Genomic DNA, 19,385 nt, shown 5'->3' with positions numbered 1-19,385 from the left:
ATATGAAATGTGTCCCCAACAGGCTCCTGTACTGAAGGTTTGGTCCCCAGCTGGTGGCATTATGGAGAGAGAGCTGGACTGTGAAGACACTAGCCTCGCGGGTGGGTTAATGCCCAGAGGAGTTCACAGCCAGAAAGGACTAGGGGAAGTGGGGCCTGGAGGCAGCAGGTCACGGGGATGTGCCTTTTCCTCCAGCTCTCTCCACTTCCTGGGTGCCACGCCGCGGCAAGCAGCCTCCTCTGCCGAGTGCTCCTGCCCACCATGTTCAGCCACACCACAGGCCAAGAGCGATGCAGCCAGGCGGCTGTGGATTGAAGCCTTTGAAACCCGGAGCCAAATGCATCTTTCCGTCTTTAAAGTGTTTTCCCTGGATACTTTATCACAGCAAGGTTCTCACTGCTTCTTTCACGTTAGTTAGTTAGTTAGTTAGTTAGTTAGTTAGTTAGTTAGTTCGTTCGTTAGTTTAAATTTTGGTTGTTTGAGACAGGGTCTGACTATATAGCCTCGCCTGTCCTAGAGCTTGCTCTGTAGACCAGGCTGGCCTCAAACTCAGAGAACTGCTTGTCTCTGCCTCCCAAGTGCTGGGATGAAAGGCGTGCGCTACAATGCCTGGCTCTTGTTGCTTCTTAAGGGAAATACCATCCAGTCTATGCATGGGGCCTGTGGTGGTTTGAAAGAAAACTATGAGGAGGTGTGGCCTTGTTGGAGAAGGTGTGGTCTTGTTGGAGGAAGGGTGTCACTGGAGGTGGGTTAGAGGTCTCACATATGCTCAAGCCACACCCAGTGAGACAGACCACTTCCTGCAAGTAAGATGTAAGACTCTCAGCTCCTTCTCCTGCACCAGGTCTGCCTGCAGGCCACCATGTCACACCATGATGATAATGGACTAAACCTCTGAAAATGTAAGCCACCCCAATGTTTTTCCTCCATAAGAGTTGCTGTGGTCATGGTGTCTCTTCACAGCAATAGAAACTCTAAGGCAGGGCCCACCACCCACTTCTGACGTGACCTCATGGTGCTTACCCACTGACAAGGAGCCTCGAGCCAGTTTGGGGAGCAGCAGGTCCAGCTGACGGAAGGTGTGGAAGACATCGGCTGAATGGACACGGTCCTGGGCTTGGCTTTCACTGGTGCGTGGTGTGGCCTCCACTCCATACAGGGTCAGGTAGCCGGCTCTTGGGGTACAGCAACAAGTCAGAGTCCTGTCTGTACTTCCTGCCCTGCCTCAGGCTCCTGTCTTTAGTTCCTGCCCTGCCTCAGGCTCCTGTCTGTAGTTCCTGGCCTGCCTCAGGCTCCTCTCTGTAGTTCCTGCCCTGACTTCCCTCAGTGTTGGGCTGTGACCTGGAAATGTAAGATGAAATAAACTCTTTCTTCCCCAAGTTGCTTCAAGTCAGAATGTTTTACCACAGCAGCAGAATGAAACAGAACACCACCCCACCTTCCTGAGCTCCCCCAGTCATGGGTCTCCCAGAAGAGGATTTTCCAAGCAGGAAGATGGTGGAAACCGGAATGAGAGGGTGAGACAGAGAATCAGGCCTAGTCCCCACCCTGCACCTCACCCACACAGTGCGCGCAGCAGTAGGCCGCAATGAATGTTGGGTCAGTGGGGCAGGGGTAGATAGGTTGATGGGTGAGTGGGTGAGTGAGTGAGAGAGTGGATACACAGACGGATGAGTGGGTGGGTGGAGGTGATGGGTGAGTGGATACATGGGTAGATGGACGGTGAGGAGGAAGGTGAACAGATGGATGGATAGGTGAATGGGTGAGTGGATGGATGGATGTGGGTGGCTGGTGGATGGCTGGTGGGAGGATGGCTAGAAAGATGGGTAGATAAATAGAACACACCCCTGAGGACTCTGGTGACAGGTTATCACGATTCTGTCTGACAGGAACCATCCAGGCCTCCATCACATCCCCGTATGCACCCTACTTCCAGCCCAGCCTAGTATCTGTGTCTCTGGAGACAAGTGGCCAACAAGAAGCCCACTTCTGGTCAGATGTCAAGCTCAACCTTCCCCTACCTCAGCCTCAGCTCAGAAGTTTCTCTTCCTTCCCTTTCCTGACTATACTCTGGGTAGATGTGGGGAAGGCATAGTCCAGAATGTAAGTCAGCTCCCTCACAAGCGGAAGTGGATCCAGAACGCCACTAGGTGGCGCTCGGTGCCCTAAACAGTCAGAGACAAGGTTCAGCTGTCTCTAGACAGGGAGCCCCAGCAACAAAGGCCAGTATGGCCCTGCTGTGTGCACACTCTCAAACCGAGAAGGGAAGAGTGCCCCCCTGAACGTGTGGCTGAGAGCAGCTGCCTATGACCCCGACGGGGACTCTAGGTGAGTCCCCAGGCCTCAGTTTCCCCATCTAACAAGTGGAGTCTGCAAATTAACACCTTAAGGAGCATGAAGTGAGTTTACTCATCCTGTCCACCCAGAGTTGATGTCACCTGTGTGCACATATGTACACGTGTCAACAAACACGTGCCTTTTATCAAAAACGCACACACATTGCTCTGAACTTCTGGGAATAATTAAAATGTCGTTTTTTTAATGGTGCTGCCAACCATTGAGATACACAGTCCCTCAACCCTCCCCACCCTTTAAAAGCCTTCAGTAGGCCCTGTTAACCGTGTGTTCTCGCCCTCTCGCAGTTACAGGATTCCACTGCGACCCACCTAGGAGACCACACATCTTAGTGGGTCCCTCTGCCTGGTTCTCACCTACAAATGTCCCCTACATGGGAGCATAAAGCTTATAAATAAGATTGCATCGGGGTTCCTTTGTAAGTCCCTAAAGGATCGCCGCCACCACCTGACTGAGCCACCATTCCCAAACCTTCCTCCTGGCTGTGAGACCGGCTTCTGCAGACATCTCCACCTGTTCTCCCCTCTGTCACCTTCCCACTTTGCGCTAGCCCCTCCCCTTGGCGCTGGCCCCTCCCCCTGGCGCTGCCCCCCCTTGCACTGGCCCCTTTGCGCTGGCCCCTCCCCTTTGCGCTGGCCCCTCCCCTTTGTGCTCGCCCCCCTTGGCGCTGGCCCCTCCCCTTGGCGCTGCCCCCCCTGGCGCTGGCCCCTCCTCCTGGCGCTGGCCCCTCCCCTTGGCGCTGCCCCCCCTGGCGCTGGCCCCTCCTCCTGGCGCTGGCCCCTCCCCTTGGCGCTGGTCTCTTCACCCAGCTTCTTCCCACCTCGGGACCTTTGCACTCTCTGTCTCCTCACCAGGGTCTTGGCACAGCAGGCGCCCCTCAGCCCCACAGTTAGACCTCATCATTGAGGCTGCAAGCACCCCCCACACACACACAATGTCCTATCCTTGGATCTGCGCCTTCTCAGGCATAAGGAACTCATCTGCTGTGTTCCCTGCTATGTCCCGTGGGACCACTGAGGACCCAGCACAGCTGAAGGAGTTGAACTTGGCTGCACTGTTTTGACTACAGTCGTGAGGTCTGGCCTCAGGGCAAGCTCCCTGGGTTCCCCAGGCATCCTCTCTGCTGGCCTCTGACAGCCAGAGTCTAAACCCAAGCACAGAGGCTCTGTGAAGGCCGACTGGGCGACTCCTGCTCCAGGGGACGCTGGGGACCTTTCTGCAGCTGGTAGTGTCTGCTTTACAGCTCAGGTTGTGTGAGGTGAATTTGGGGTCCCACCTGAACCACTTCCCTCTTCTGTTCTGCTTTGAGCATCTCCCATGGTGTCCTTGCCCACAGGATCCCCCCAGTTCCCTTGGCCGTGACAAGGTTGTGGGCTCACCTGAGCAGGGAGCTGTAGGCGAAATCGAGGAGGCCTGTCTCGCGCCAGCCACCGGCTGCCTCTGTGGAGTCGCCCAGCAGGACTGTGCGGAGGTTGGTGTACATGGCTTCCGTGAGCGCCTGCAGGTCTCTGTGCATCAGCATGCTGAGACCAGTGACAGAAGTTAGTTACTTGCCACTTCATGTACTCAGAAAAAAAGACTGTGTGTGCGTGTGTGTGTGTGTGTGTGTGTGTGTGTGCGTGCGCGCGCGCGCGCGCGCGCGCATGCGCGCGCGTGTCTGTCAAAGGAATGGCAGCGACCACCGAGACACCGTTTCACAGTGGAGAAACTGAGGCAGGAACTTGAGGAAGGACGGCGTCAGGACTAGGCCACACAGCCAGTGGGTGGTACAACGAGGCCTAAACCCTAGCCAGCCCACTCCACATCCCGAGCTCTTGGCCAGGGCAGTCTGTCCTTGCCTGGTGCACAAATTTGGACAAGGGACCCACGGGCTTCCCACAGGCTTCTGGACAAGGAGGGCCTAGGAAGCCAGCTCCTCCTCTGTGAAATCCAGCAGAGGCTGCTACTACAACAATTTCAGATGGACGGGCCTGGGACACAGAGAGCCTGGGCTACGGACCTAGTCTCCTCGTGCGGACCTGAGTGGCACAGTCTAGGGGAGCATGCGGCAGGAGTGAGGGGGGTATTGGGCCTCCTTCGTGCTGAGCAGAGCCCGGGAGCTGCTGCCCACAGCAAGGGTGAGAGGTCTCTACATGGAAGGTTTGATCTAAGCCACAACTGGCAGCCAGTGACTGGAGTGTCTGGGGGTGGTGCCGTGGGTGGAACCTAGCGGTGGTGACAAGAACCAGCAGGTGCAGGCCAGATGGTGACTCCAGCTGCCTTTGTTCTCAACTGTCTCTCTCTCCTGGGCGGTGGCTTCGGGGCTGTGCGGCTGGTTTTATATCAACTTGACACCAGCTAGAGTTATTTGAGAGGAGGGGACCTCAACTGAGAAAATGCCTCCATACGATCTGACTGTAGGCAAGCCTGTAGGACATTTTCTTAATTAGTGATTGGTGGGGGAGGGCCCAGCCCATCGTGGGTGGTGCCATCCCTGGGCTGGTGGTCCTGGGTTCTATAAGAAAGCCGGCTGAGCAAGCCATGAGGAGCAAGCCAGTAAGCAGCACCCCTCCATGGCCTCTGCATCAGCTCCAGTCTCCAGGCTCCTGCCTTGTCTGAGTTCCTGTCCTGACCTCCCTCAGTGATGAACTACGATGTGGAGACTATGATGTGTAAGGGTAAGCCAAATAAACCCTTTCCTCCCCAGGCTGCTTCGGTCATGATGCTTCATCACAGCGATAGCAACCCTGACTAAGACAGGGGCCAAGCACAACCCACCTGAGAGGTGGGGTTGAAGCCCCGCCCAGGCCCACCCACAGGCCCAGCTCTACTCACGGCTTCATCCTGGCCTTCTCCTCGCTGGGGTTGAAATTTGGAAGCTGCAGATCAAAAATCCTCTCCATGAGGAAGATGGCATAGGGGTGGAAGTCCAGCCGTGTGCGCTGCTCCCAGACCACCGTGTCATAGGAGTGTGGGTCCAGAAGGACAGTGACGTACCTGCCTCCCACCAGCACCTGTTGGAGGAGTGGGTGGATGGGAATGATGGCAGCACTCTGCAGTCAGGCATCTGTGGGCAGGCACCGGCCGACAGGCACCGGGCACCGGCCGACAGGCACCGGCCGACAGGCACCGGGCACCAGCCGACAGGCACCGGGCAGCAGCACTCTGCAGTCAGGAATCTGTGGGCAGGCACCGGCCGACAGGCACCAGCCAACAGGCACCAGCCGACAGGCACCGGCCTACAGGCACCGGGCGGCAGCACTCTGCATTCAGGCATCTGTGGGCAAGCACCGGCCGACAGGCACCGGGCACCGGCCGACAGGCACCGGGCACCGGCCGACAGGCACCGGGCACCGGCCGACAGGCACCGGGCACCGGCCGACAGGCACCGGGCAGCAGCACTCTGCAGTCAGGAATCTGTGGGCAGGCACCTGCCGACAGGCACCGGGCAGCAGCACCCTGCAGTCAGGCATCTGTGGGCAGGCACCGGCCGACAGGCACCGGGCAGCAGCACTCTGCAGTCAGGAATCTGTGGGCAGGCACCAGTCAACAGGCACCGGACAGCAGCACTCTGCAGTCAGGCATCTGTGGGCAGGCACCGGCCGACAGGCACTGGCCGACAGGCACCAGCCGACAGGCACCGGGCAGCAGCACTCTTGCTTGTCCCACCAATCCTGTGAGCTGGGGACTGCCACTCCCCCATCTAGGCTGGGAGAAGGGACACCATGCCCAAGATCTCGACGCTGAAAAGCATCAGAGCTAAGATCAGCCAAAGCCTTCGAAAAGCAGAGGTTGTAGTCAGGCCCAGAATCACAGCTACTCAAGAGGCTGAGGCAGGAGGATCCCAAGTTCAAGGCCTGACTGGATTGGGTGAGTTTAAGTCCAATCCAGGTAACTGTAAGGCCCTGTTTCCAAATGAGGAGGGAGAAGGAGGCTGTGGTATGAAAGTGAAAAATGGCATGGTATTTGCCTAGCATGCATGAGGTCCTGAGTTCAACCCCCAGGACCACAGAAAGGGAAAGGGTGAGGAGATGGATGGACATTGCTGGGTAAATGCCAGCAGACTCACTGTAGACGAGTGGGTGGGTGGGTGGCTAGTGAGCAGGCGAATGCAAGTGTGGGTAGGTGGATGGGTAAGCGCTAGTGGTGGCTGTAGATGAGCTGGGCCGATAGAGAGAGGAAGGAGAAATGAACTGAAGACAAAACGGATGGGTAGATGAAAAACAGGAATGCAAGAGGAAGGTAAGAAAGAGGGTGTTAGGTGGAGAGCAGTCAGGACAGTGGGGAACAGGACAGATCGACAAATCTGTTAGGTGGATGGCTGCATGTTAGAATGTTGGGGACATGGGCGACAAGATGCTAAGTAGATCAAATAAAAGCCTGAAGGATGAATGCTGGAGGACCAAGAGGTGGACGCATTTGAGGATGCATTTGAAAAGACAGATGATGAATGAGCGGGTAGGTGAATGGGTGGATGTATGGATGCACAGGTGGGTGGGTGGGTGGATGAGTGGATGTATGGATGCACAGGTGGGTGGGTGGGTGCATGGATGGGTGGATGAGTGGATGGGTGGATGCATGGATGGGTGGATGGGTAGGTAGATGAATGGGTGGGTAGGTGGGTGGATCGATGCATAGGTGGATGGTGGGTAGGTAGATATAGGGATGCAAGGATGGTGGATGCATGGATGGGTGGATGTAGGTAGACAGATGGATGAGCGGGTGAGTAGGTGGGCAGGTAGGTGGGTGGATGAATGGATGAAACACAAAAGTACATGTGCAGAGAGAAGACCAGAGTCAGGTGCTGAATGGATAGATGGTGAGCACTGGGCGGGCTGTGGTTGATGGAGAGAAAGGTGGGGAGATGAACGGAGAGAAGGCAGGGAAATGGCATCTAGAGATGGACGCTGGGTGGGTGTTGGTGAACGAGTGGAAGGATGGTGGGTGGATTCTGATAGGTAGACAGAGGCTGGAGAGCAGTTAAGAGCACTGGCTGCTCTTACAGAGGACCGGAGTTCAAATCCCAGAACCCACGTGGTGGCTCACAACCATCTGTAACTCCAGCTCCAGAAGATCTGACACTTTCCCCTGGTCTTTGCAGTCACCCAAACAAATGTCATAAACACACGCACACACACACACACATGCACACGCACACGCGCGCACACACACACACGCACACGCACGCGCACGCACACGCACACACACATACACATACACACACATATACACACACACACACACAGATGTATACCTAAATAAAAATTAATCTGAAAAAGATAGACTAGATAGACAGGTAGATGAGAGATAACAGACAGACATATTGGGTGGGTATACAGAAAGATGGATAAATGGATCCATTAAAGTGTAATATTTAATCTTAATTCCCAATCCGGTTGCATTGAGAAGCAGCTTAAACAGAAGCCCATCCCTGGGGGTGCCTGTGAGGGTGGTTCTAGAAAGCTTTAGAGCACAGCACTCTGCTGATGACAATACATGGTGTGTACAGTTGGACAGACAGACAGACAGTCAGCCTCCCCGATGACAGATGGATGGGTCAGTGCAGGAGTCAGCGGCCCCAGTGATGAGGCAGCCACTCACCCCTTCCCTCGTAGAGATACTCACAGTAAATATGTCGCCATGCTTCTCCTTCATCCTGGTAAGGAAGCTGGCAGCATCTCTCCCAAACTCCAAGGCATGGCCCAGCCAGGGGATGCTGCCCAGGTCCAAGGGAGGCTCGCCGGGTCGCCTGCGGAAACCACAGCACTTAGCACCACGTGATAAAGCAAGAGAGAGACAGAGAGTCGCGGCCATGGGGAAGTCAGAGGAGGCACTCAACAGACAGCTGGAGGTTTTCTTCCAAGAGAAAAGCTTCCCAGCAAGAGGAACAGCATGAGCAAAGGCCCTGAGGTTGGTGCTGTGGCCTCAAAGAACAGTACGGGGGCGGGTGTGGGTGGAACAACAGAGTAAGGGCAAGTATTCGCAGCTGTAGCCAGAGCCAGAGAGGTCCTGGGTGAGAGCCCATGGTCATGTGTGTAGTAGGACTGTGGCTTTGTCTCTGTCTGAGGTGGGGTTCCTGAGCGGGTGTGTGCCGAAGATGACCGACCTGGTGAAGTTCTGTAAACCCATCAGCCTCTGTGCAGAGAATGGACAAAGGGGAGGGAGGAGGCTGGGGCCCAGGCAGGGTCTACTGCGTGGGAGATTCCCTGTGCCAGGAAGCTTCCAGCACCCAGCAGAAGGGCAGGGTTCTCTGAGCCAGTCTGGGCTTGGGTCATGTCACATTTCCTCTCCTGCCCACAGGAAGAGAGCAGTGTCGGTGACAGGTTGGCAGGACACAGGCTTCATCCCTCTCCTCAGTGGATCCAAACCTGAGAGTTCTCCGTGGCAAGAGCCAGGCCCATGGCCGGGGGAAGGCCAAGGATGTAGGCCGCCTCACCTGCCCACAAAGGTTATATCTGTGCTATCCAAAGTCAGGGTTCCCTGGCAAAGAACAAATGTAAGGTGCTTGCAGACCCCTGAGAAAGGCAGGATCCTACCACAGCCCATGGCAGCCACACTGTGTTTGACCCCGCCTTGGCGTGTGTGTGTGTGTGTGTGTGTGTGCGTGTGTGTGCGTGTGTGTGTGTACATGTGTGTGTACGTGTGCGTGTGCGTGTGCGTGTGCGTGTGCGTGTGCGTGTGCGTGTGTGTGTGTGTGTGTGTGTGTGTGTGTGTGTGTACATGCACGAGGCCTGGAGAGGCCAGAAGAATGTATCACATCCCCAGGAACTGGAGTTACAGGCAGTTGTGAGCAGTCCAATACGGGTGCTGCGACCCTGACGAGGTCCCCATAAGAGCAGGAAGCACCCTAACGGGTGAGCCATCTCTCTAGCGCCAGGGAGCAGTCTTTAAAACAAGCTTTCTCCCTAATGAGCCAGTCCTAAAGGGGAGATGGAGCTTCTCCAGGAAATGAGATTAAGTCAGGTAAGGATACAAGGGTCAGTCTCTGTGGACAGCTTCCTTTTAGCTTAAAAAGAAAAAACGACAGAGTAGACAGGGACACAGGAGTCTCTGTCCTCCACATGGGCTCTGCCTATCCCCACCCCAACCGCTGTGCGCTCAGGACCAGCTACTGGCTTCAAATGCTACAATAACTAACTACCACACAGACTCCCAGGGCCTCGTGTTCGGCTTCTGTGGGAAGTCACGTCTCATCTGCCGCCTCCTATGGGAGGCACTGTGAGTTAAGGAGGCCCCTGGGAGGTCCCCAAGCCCCCCTGGAAGGTCCAGAACCACAGGATGCAGCAAGCCCAGATACCTACCTGCTAAATAATGAATGAGTGACGGAGTGCATGCCCTAGTGAGTGAGTGAGTGAGTGAGTATGCTGCAGGCCACAGGAATACGAACCAGAGATTCAGCTGTATATGGTTAAAGCTATACCTAGAAGGATCAAGGAATCCTTCTGGAGGAGAAGTCAAATACAAGGAATCCGTGAAGTTATTCAGCTTTTAATATATCAGCTGTTTCCTGCTATCAATTTCTTGTGTGCTCACATACTCCTAGGCCATAACAGCAAACAGAGTAAGGTTCTCAGACCTCCTGCTGGTCTTGACTAGGTAACATCCCTACAGGCCTGTCTTCTAGGCCTAAGAGACAAGTGGATATGTAAATGTATAGCTTTGTTTCTTATGCAAATGAAGTTCAGACCCTCCTTCCTGGCTCAGGCCAAATGGCATTCCAGAGTAATTGACTCAGGACAGAAAAAAAAAGGGTTTTTTTGTTTTTGTTTTTGTTTTTTTTTTTTTTTGCATACCTGGTAAAGGAGGATTGAGGCAGAATTCCTAGCTTGGATCAGAGTCCCGTGGGCAGAGAAGAAAGCATAAGGCAGAGTTTTTGCAGACGGTAGGGATTGGGTCGGGTCAGGAGAGTAGGAAAGGAAGAAAGAAGCATGGATGGAGGAACTGAAGACGAAGACATAGCGGAAGAGCTTAGTTAGGGCTACAAGAGGACAGGAGAAGGGACAGGGAGAAGCTGAGTGTGAGAACAGAACTGAAGCCATGTAGAGAGAGAACTCAGGAAGAGAAGGAACAGAGAGGAGCAATGTATAAGAATAAAAATAAAGCCGTGTAGATATAATTTAATCTCAGAGGAATAAAGTAAACAGACAAAAGAACCCGGTGTACTTAGATTCTTTTCCCTCAGATTCCAGTGAATAAGAGCGTGAAGAAATGGGTGAGTGAATGAGTCAATGAGTGACCCGTGTATGAATGAGTGACAGTGATTCAGTCAGTGAACGAAAGTCGATGAGTGTAGTGTCTTAACTACCCTCTCACTATAGGTCATTCTCTCACTCACCAAACAATGACTACAGGGCAGACACTGCCCTGGGTATTGGAGACAGAGCAGAGAACTGGGCAGACGGCCTCCAAACCCATCAGGGATTCGGCCACAGAAAATAAACTGCCTAGTTAAAAGATGCACGAGGTGAAGCCCAGGCAGTGGTGGTGCACACCTGGAATCCCAGCACCCGGGAGGCGGAGACAGGCAGGTCTCTGTGAGTTCAAAGCCAGCCTGGTCTACAGAAGGAAACAGTCTCAAACAAAGGCTGGGCACGTGGCTCAGTGGTGCAGTGTATGTCTATCATTCACGGAGCTGTAGGTTCAGTCCCCAACACTGTAGATAAATATATATATTTAAAAATGAGCCAGACATGGTGCCCAGGCCTGGAATTCCAGCATTCTAGAGGCTGAGACAGGAGAATTATGAGTCTGAGACCAGCTTTGATGAAGACTCTATTTCAAAAAAAACCCAACAACTATTCAAATGTACAAAGGATTTGAATGGGATGTTCCCCCAAAGAAGATGCCAAAATGATCAATGGGCATTTCCTTGGTTACCAGGTAAACACAATCACAACAAGAAACTATTTTGTACCCACTCTAATGGCTGCAGTATTTTTTTTTTTTTTTTTTTTTTTTTTTTTTGGCTTTTTCAAGACAGGGTTTCTCTGTGTAGCTTTGCGCCTTTCCTGGAACTCACGATGGAGACCAGGCTGGCCTCGAACTCACAAAGATCCGCCTGCCTCTGCCTCCCGAGTGCTGGGATTAAAGGCGTGTGCCACCACCCGGCTTGGTATTTTATTTTATTTTATTTTATTTTTTAAGTTAAACAGAAAACAAGAGTTGGCAAGGATGTGTAGAAACTGAAACATGCCGGGCAATGGTGGCACACACCTTTAATCCCAGCACTGGGGAGGCAGAGGCAGGCAGATCTCTGTGAGTTCAAGGCCAGCCTGGTCTACAGAGTGAGTTCCAGGATAGCCAAGACTACACAGAGAAACCCTGTCTCAAAAAACCAAAAAATAAAATAAAATAAAAATAATAGATGGATGGACAGATGGATGGACGAACAGACAGACAAATAAATAAGAAACTGGAACACACGGATGTACGGGGACGCCGCTGCTTTAGAAACCAGCCTGGCAGTTCCTTAACAGTTAAGCATACTACACTATGAAACAACTTAGCCCCAAGAAATAAAAACATGTTCTCACATAAGCAGGCACAGCGTGGCTCACAGCAGCACTGCTCATAACAGCCATGGAGCAGAAACGACTCTGCATGAGACAACTAAATGTGGTATGTCCATGCTGCAGAGTATTAGTCAGCCTTGAAGAGGATGGAGCAATGATGAACCGCAAAGGCACGGTGCTGAGAAGAAACCAGACCCAAGAATCGGGAGACCCCCTGGGCTAGGTGTAGACTGGAGGTTGCCTAGGAAACAAGGAGAAGAATGGCTGCCAACAGGTTCAGGGTTTCTGTTCGGGGAGAAAAGGTTCTGGAATTAGCAGTGACGGCTGTCCAGCTCCACAACTGTACTAAACCCCTTGTGTTACAGCTGTAAGCGGTGAATTTTATGATATGTGAATTACATCTCATTAAATAAAAAGGATACAACAATGACCAGGACAGTAGAAGACTGGGTGGAAGAAGATGATGGGGGATGTCCCCAGGGAAGGGCTTGAAGGGTAGAAGACTCTGGAAGAAGGGAGAAGAACCTACTGGCAGCAGGAATGGCAGGTGCAAAGGCCCTGGGTGTTGTGGAATATTATTTTAAGGTGTGTTACATTCGTTTATGCTGTGGAACATTTGTTTAATGATGCAAAGATGTGCTGTATTCTTTTATGTTGCATTTGTTTAACTCTGTGAAGCTGTGTTACTGTGCCTGTCTAAAACAGCTGATGGTCTAATAAAGAGCTGAACAGTCAATATCAAGGCAGGAGAGGGATACGTAGGGCTGGCAGGAAGAGAGAATAAATAGAAGGAGGAATCTAGGGAAGAGAGGAAGGAGTAAGGAGCAAGAAAAGGAGGAGAGGACATCAGGGTCAGTCACGCTGCCACGCTGCCACACAGCCACGCTGCCACACAGCCACGCAGCCACACAGCCACACTGCCACACAGCCACACTGCCACACTGCCATGCAGGGAGTGAGAAGGAAAAAAGATACACAGAATAAAGGAAGGTAAAAGCCCAGAAGTAAAATGTAGTTAAAGAGAAATAGGGTAATTTAAGTTAGAAAAGCTGGCTAGAAACAAGTCAAGCTAAGGCCAGGAATTCATAAATAAGAATAAGTCTCCATGTATTTATTTGGGAGCTGGGTGGTAGACCCCAAAGAGTGGAAAAAACAAACAAACATTTGGGGTGGTAGCGTGCTGGATGGGGTTTTCAAGAGTGGTGTGGCCCAAGTAGAGAATGTGTAGATGTTATGTGAGTGAGGATGTTAGAGATGACCTTGAAGGCCTCGAGGGCCTGGAGGTCAAGGAGACAGTCTGGCTTCTACTCCAAACACATTGAGGATCCAGGGAGGGGTTGAAGCAGGAGTCTCTTGGTGACCTGACTCTTTTTATATAGGGCAGGAGAGGTTGATGACTGTCCAGGAGGGAAGGCCTGGCATCAGCTGCCCCACTTCCAGAGTGAGGGGCTTTGGTTCACATCCAGCAATTCAGGGGAGCACAGGCTTCCCCTGCCCTCCCCCCTCTGCCTTCCGCACCTCCATCGGGCTGTCCCTAGAGAGGGGGGGCCAGATGGCCAAGGCTGGAGAAGACTGAAGCAGACCCAGAGATGATGTTGGGGGGCACAGGAAGTGCCTCGCCCTCCAGCCCCACAGCCCTGCACCGGACTGCTTCTGAGTCACTGGCAAGCCCAGCCTCTCTGGGCTCAGGGGAGACCAACAAAGGCCAGCATGTCTCCACTGCCAGGGGCCCCGGGGGCTGCCAGGAGCCTTCTTCCTTCCCAATCCCTTTGAAGCCCGGGGCTAGGAGGCTCTTCTGTCACACAGGGGAACAGGCCAGTAGCCAGTGTGCACCTGACCTGACCCTACCAGCCCAGGCCCAAGTCTGGGATCAATACCCAGAGAAGTGGGTTGTGCAACGGAAGCCGGAAAGCCAGTGGTTACCGCCCAGACTTGGACGCCATACTTCCTGGCTTCAAATCCCAGCTGTACTTCCTGCCAGCTTATGACTTGGCTGTTCTCTGCCTCAGTTTCCTGGTCTATAAAATGGGGAGAGCTGCATTATGAACATTGTCCATCCGACAGGGTAAAAGGGGTGTCTAGGTGAGCACCCGACACCTGGCAGCCAGGAGCATCTGGGAAAAGGACCCAGAAGCCTCCTGAGTGTCCACGGCTCCACTTGAGCTACCACCCAGAACATCAGCCAGTGTTGCCTTGTGGGTAGTAGCAGCTGGTGTTCAGAGCCCAGAACTCAGTGGCTCCTCCCAACACTCAGTGGCTCCTCCCCGACACTCAGTGGCTCCTCTCCCAACACTAGGAGGACCACAGGGTCCATTTTACAGTGGAGAAAACTGAAGCGTGGGGAGACTGAGGCCCTAGCCTGGAGGTTCCCCGTGAGAGTGCTGGGTTTCCATGTGGTCACCCCAGTGAGCATTTGTGTGCCCACTTTACAGATGAGGAAAGAGTCGCCCGTGATTGTGCCTGGGCCAGAGGGGCTGCTTCTTCCACAGTGGCGACAGAGCAGTGAACCAGGTGTTTGTTCTGGCCATGCCCTTCTTCCCACAGAGAAACCCGAGAAGGCACAGACAAAGGCAGGAAGCCAGAGCCTGGGCGCCCAGCCCCTCAGGCAGACCGCAGCTCCCCTGCGCCGGACCCCAAGCCAATCCAAGCCCAGGCCACATTCCAGAGTGACTCAGCCTGTGGACAGCTGGGACTCAGGAGGTTCTATTTCAGAGCCTGTGGTCTCCCAAGGCTAATTGACACTCTTACTCTTCTGAGGCGCTGCCAGGCCAGAAGTTGGGGGAGGGAAGTACTTGAGGCTTGACCCTCCTCCTGAGTTCCACATCCAGATACTAAGACACTCCTTTGGCCTCTCCTGGAGTGTTGATCTCACCAGGTAGGGACCTCTAGACTCTGATGGGTCCTCACTCACAGACCCCAGAGCCAGATCTGCCACAGCCTTTGTGAGCCAGGGAAGGGAGTCTGTGGTGGCTGTCACTCCCTCTAAGGTAACCCCCACTTGAGGGTGGTGTGTTCACAGGGTGGTGGAATATTTCAAGAGAGCAGGGGACCCAGAGTTCACTCGAATTCTGGAAACTGTGCCTGGAACGTAGTAGGCACTTAAAGAATATACATCACATGAAGATACTGTGCACATAGTCAGACTCAGTGAGCAGGCTTGCCTCCCAGAGTTGCTGAGAGGGTCCGGAAATTAAGGCAGGTGAAGTGCCTGGCATGCAGTCCGAGTTCTGGAATGCCCAGCTCGAGGCTGGCTCGATCAGCTGTGCAAGGCCGGTAGGCTGCCCTGCCTTCCTGTACAAACTTCAATTCAGAGCAGAGAGAACCCTGGGAGAATTTCCTGGGAAATGGAGCAGGGCTCCGTTTTCCTCCGCTGGTTGGGGAGCTGAATTTCTCTTAAGTTCTCTTAACCTACTTAGCCCCGCCTCCCTCCAGAGTGCACCCACAGGCCTCCGGGGATTCCTGTCTGCCACTAACACAGGCTCCCCGAAAAGTATTCCGTGTTGCTTCCCTCCTTCATTGCCTCTTAGAAAAAGCAGCTTGCAGCGGAGCGGCTGAGATTCTGTAGGCACAGTGCTTGCCAAGCACGCATGAAGCCCCGGATTCATCGTCAGCACGAATAAACTGGGTGTGGATGTAAACCCGAGGGACCCCAGCACACAGGAGGTGGGGCAGGAGGATCAGGAGTTCAAGGTCATACTCAGGGCAAGCCTGAGATACACGAGACTCTGTCCCAAAAAGAGAAAAAGAAGAGGGTTTTTAGATCATCCACATCCACCAAAAAAAAAAAAAAAAAGCCAAACATAACTACTTTTTGAGCTCCAGGCTCGGTGAAAGATTGTCTCATAAAATAAGGTAGAGAGCCATTGAGGACAACAGCATGTATCCTCCTCTGGCCACATCTGCCACATCACACAAGCACAGCACACACACACATGTGCCCATGCAAGAAAGGGCCAGTGAGATGGTCAGTGGGTAAAGTCGCAAACCTGCAACCTGAATTCGCTGCCCAGAACCCACTGTGGAAGGTAAGAAGCAACCGCCCCCAAGTTGTCCTCCGACCTCCACACACATGCCCACAGCACACATACCCACACACATGCACACGCAAGCACAAATACACGCATGTAAACAAATCCTCAGAGAAAGCATTGGCAGCAGCGCACAGCCTTCCCGAAGCAGGTTCTTAGTCTGGACTTTGCTTTTGAAATGGACAAAGAGTCAAGTTTTTATTACATTTTATTACCCTCACAACACAGCAGAGGAACCTGTGATGGATAGACCAGCTGTGCGCAACCGTAGGAGGCAGGGGCTGTGGTGAGGCTTAGAGAGAGCTAGACAACCAAGTCCAGGGAAGTGTGGCTGTTTTCTCATGTCCATGTGAAGCGGAAAGACTAGATTTCTGTGTATGAAGCCCTCCACCCACCCCCATCCCACTCCCACTCGGCACCAGGAGGAACTAACTCTACACAGTAGAGCCATTTAGTGACCTCCGTTTTATGCTTGTTAAAACGACATCCGTTCCTGCATAGAAATCCTGCCTCCTACCCAGCCCAGGCCACACCTTCCTCAATAACACAGAGGACCCCATCTAATCTCCCAGTCAAGGATCCCACTCATGAGACCTCTCTCAATGCTCCCACCACAGCCAGCTAGGTAAGTGGCTAGGGACTGAGCACACAGGAGCCTCTGCAAGATACCTCAGAGTACCAGTGGAGAAACTGAGTCCCGGAAAGCAAAAAGAAAAAGTTACTGGTAACTACTTGGCAAGTGATTGGACTCAATAACCACCCCCCATGTCCCCACCTTCCCCCCCCCACCCCACCCCGCACAGGAGATTCCTAACTCCACCTCCCCACCCCCAGGTCGTCCACACTGTCCCCAGAGAGAACAGTCACACATTAAATAAGGCTTTAAAGTCTTGTCACAGTTACAGAAATCTGCGTCTGGACGGGGACCTGCAAGTTAGTAAGAACTGTTTTTCACTCAGACAGGATCGTGGAATTAAGACTCTCCCTTTTTGATACATGTTCTGGAACATTTAGGAGCAAAACATCATAACAGCTGTAATATTCTAGACAAATAAGGGGTGAAGGGGGTTCTTGGACATTCTCTTAGGCACAGCTGAATCCTCTGTGCGTACCAAGTTTATGATGTTTAACACAGTGTAGCACTCTGGGGACTCACATGGGGCGTGAGAGAACCCCAGTTCACGTCTGCTGTCTTTCCCATGGCTGAGTTTTGCTTATTTATACTTGAAAGAACATCGCAAAAAACACGTGAGAACGTAAGAGTCCCAGGAAAAAGGTGGCTGTGCTTGGTCTTTGTCCTCGTTGCTAATAAGGACTCCAGGCCAAGGGCGGTCTTAGATGACAGGTACCGAATCACACCCTGCTAAATGACTGTAATTATGACCTGCTTCCTTTGTGCTGGGTAGTAAGTCTCATATTCTGAAAACAAAGTTCTTATTTAAAAACAAAATTGAAGGTTTGTGTTTTTGGGGTTGTAAATGCTGGAGGGTGGACACCGTCCCCCACCCACTGCGTAGTCTAGTTTTGCTGGGACAAGCAGGAACTTGGGGTACTGAAGGGATAGATATGTCATGTACTTTCTGTGTGGCCCGTCAAGCCTCAGTGGTGTGATGGGGTGGTAGAAGTCACCCCAGGTTTGGTCAGGAGAAAGGAATGAGGCAGGGTGGAGGAGAGCCTTGCGTGTTTCCACCCAAACTCTGGGTCCCGCCTATGCGCTCGCCTTCCAAAGCCCGTCTGTCTTTTCCTTCCATGGGGCTGTTTGGTTCAGAGCCGTGGATCTTATCGTCTGGGATTTTTGAGTGCTCAGATCAGCGAAGCAAAGAGGGAAAAGGAAAAGACTCATCGTTCCAGGATGGAAAATGCCTGTAGCCCAGAGTCTTAACCAGGGCAGGACTTGGGCAAGTTATGCGGCCTCTCTGAGCCTCTGCTTCCTCCTCTACAAAGAGGGTAACCAAGGCTGGAGAGACGGCTCAGTGGTTGAGAGCACTGGTTACCCTTCCAGAGGACCCAGATTCCCAGCACCCACATTGAATGGCTCACGGTCGTCTGTAACTCCAGTTCCAGGGGTCTGACACCCTCTGCTGAGCACTACATGAATACGATTTACAGACATACATTCAGGCAACAAACTCACACATATAAAATTTTAAAAAAACCAAAAACATTTTAATGGGAGTAACCAGAATGACTTTAGGCAGGTGAGGGGGGTCTACCGCCACCCCAGTGGCCAGGACCTCCCATACCCACGTCTCCCCAAGCCTTCTCAATTATTTTCCCAGGTGCCCATGTGAGAAATGTTTTTGGTTTTGTTTTTCTATAAGAAGTTGAATAGGCCGGGCAGCGGTGGTGCACGCCTTTAATCCCAGCACTTGGGAGGCAGAGGCAGGCGGATCTCTGTGAGTTCGAGGCCAGCCTGGTCCACATAGTGAGATCCAGGACAGGCACCAAAACTACAAGGAAAAACCCTGACTCAAACAAACAAAGAAAAAAGAAGTTGGCTAGCCCACCAAGGGCCAATATTCCATAAATCTCCCCCACCTTGTACAACTTTTAGGGAACTCTTTGACATCTCCTCCCCTGGTTGAGACTACATCACTCCCAGAACTGGATCAATTCCCTCATTTCCTTTGCATTGATTAAAACTAGACAACTGTAAAAGACTTCGAGGTTGGACCCCAGCCACTGGAGAAAGACATAATCATGACTTGCACTAAAATAAACACTAAGTGGCCTTGCCCTGGCACGCTTGCTAGCCCAGTTTGGGTCATGGCACGCGCTTTTCACAAAAAAGAGATTCCCTTGCTGAGTTACTTTCACGGTGTGTATGTTTCTTTGTGCGATGTCAAGATTATTCTCTTCCAACTATTTTAAGCTTCATCCTAGATTTCAGATCCATCTGGGAGAGAGTTTGGATCCTTTCCCTTGGGGAAGACACATCCCATGGCCCATTGCTGGGGCCCACAGGGTCTGGGGCAAATGACACACTTTCAGATCAGTAACAATACCAGAATGAAAAGTTTCTCAGCAATTTAGGGAAGGGCCCAGGAAAATATTATAGTGAATGGACTCTGTATTTCAGTATAAGAATGGGGGATTGATCTTTAAGAATTGGAATGTAAAATAATCAGACGAAAGAAAAAAAAGCAAGAAAAAGGAAAGGAAATAGATTCCCCTAGATGGGAGGGGACCAACGCCTCTGGCCAGCCCAGGGGTTCCCATTCAACATCCCTTCCTTGCCCACCAAAGGAGGGACTGAACAGTGCAAGAGACCTCAAAACTCTAAGTGTAACCTCCCGTCTCCCCTTTCTGGGTGTGGGATTCTTTCATGTTTCCTTTTCAACCCGTTCCTCAGAGAACCCGGGAGACTTTGGATCAGGTTTGGGGAAAGGGAGAAAAGATATCCATTTAGTGTGGTTAGGTCCAACACTGTCTTGGACCACATGGTCCCAGGCAGCTGCTTTTTTGACTAATAAAAACACCACACACAGCTCCCAATATTTTAAATCGGGAT

The 19,385-nt window shown here is 52.5% G+C and overlaps 1 protein-coding gene across 1 annotated transcript in view; it reads right to left on the bottom strand.

Annotated features, from left to right (window-relative positions):
* Ptgis (prostaglandin I2 synthase) overlaps positions 1-19,385 on the bottom strand; it is a 41,733-nt gene that overhangs the window by 18,668 nt on the left and 3,680 nt on the right. The window contains exons 2-5 of the mRNA XM_006993537.4: positions 7,960-8,083; positions 5,170-5,348; positions 3,735-3,878; positions 1,024-1,175 (exon numbers count right to left, since the gene is read on the bottom strand). Coding sequence (XP_006993599.4) covers positions 1,024-1,175; positions 3,735-3,878; positions 5,170-5,348; positions 7,960-8,083 — 599 coding nt within the window. The remainder of the gene's footprint in view (positions 1-1,023; positions 1,176-3,734; positions 3,879-5,169; positions 5,349-7,959; positions 8,084-19,385) is intronic.

This window comes from Peromyscus maniculatus, chromosome 4, assembly GCF_049852395.1.
Source record: "Peromyscus maniculatus bairdii isolate BWxNUB_F1_BW_parent chromosome 4, HU_Pman_BW_mat_3.1, whole genome shotgun sequence".
NCBI lineage: Eukaryota > Metazoa > Chordata > Mammalia > Rodentia > Cricetidae > Peromyscus > Peromyscus maniculatus.
The sequence above is the reverse complement of the archived record's forward strand: the minus strand, read 5'-3'. Positions and strand labels throughout refer to the sequence as shown.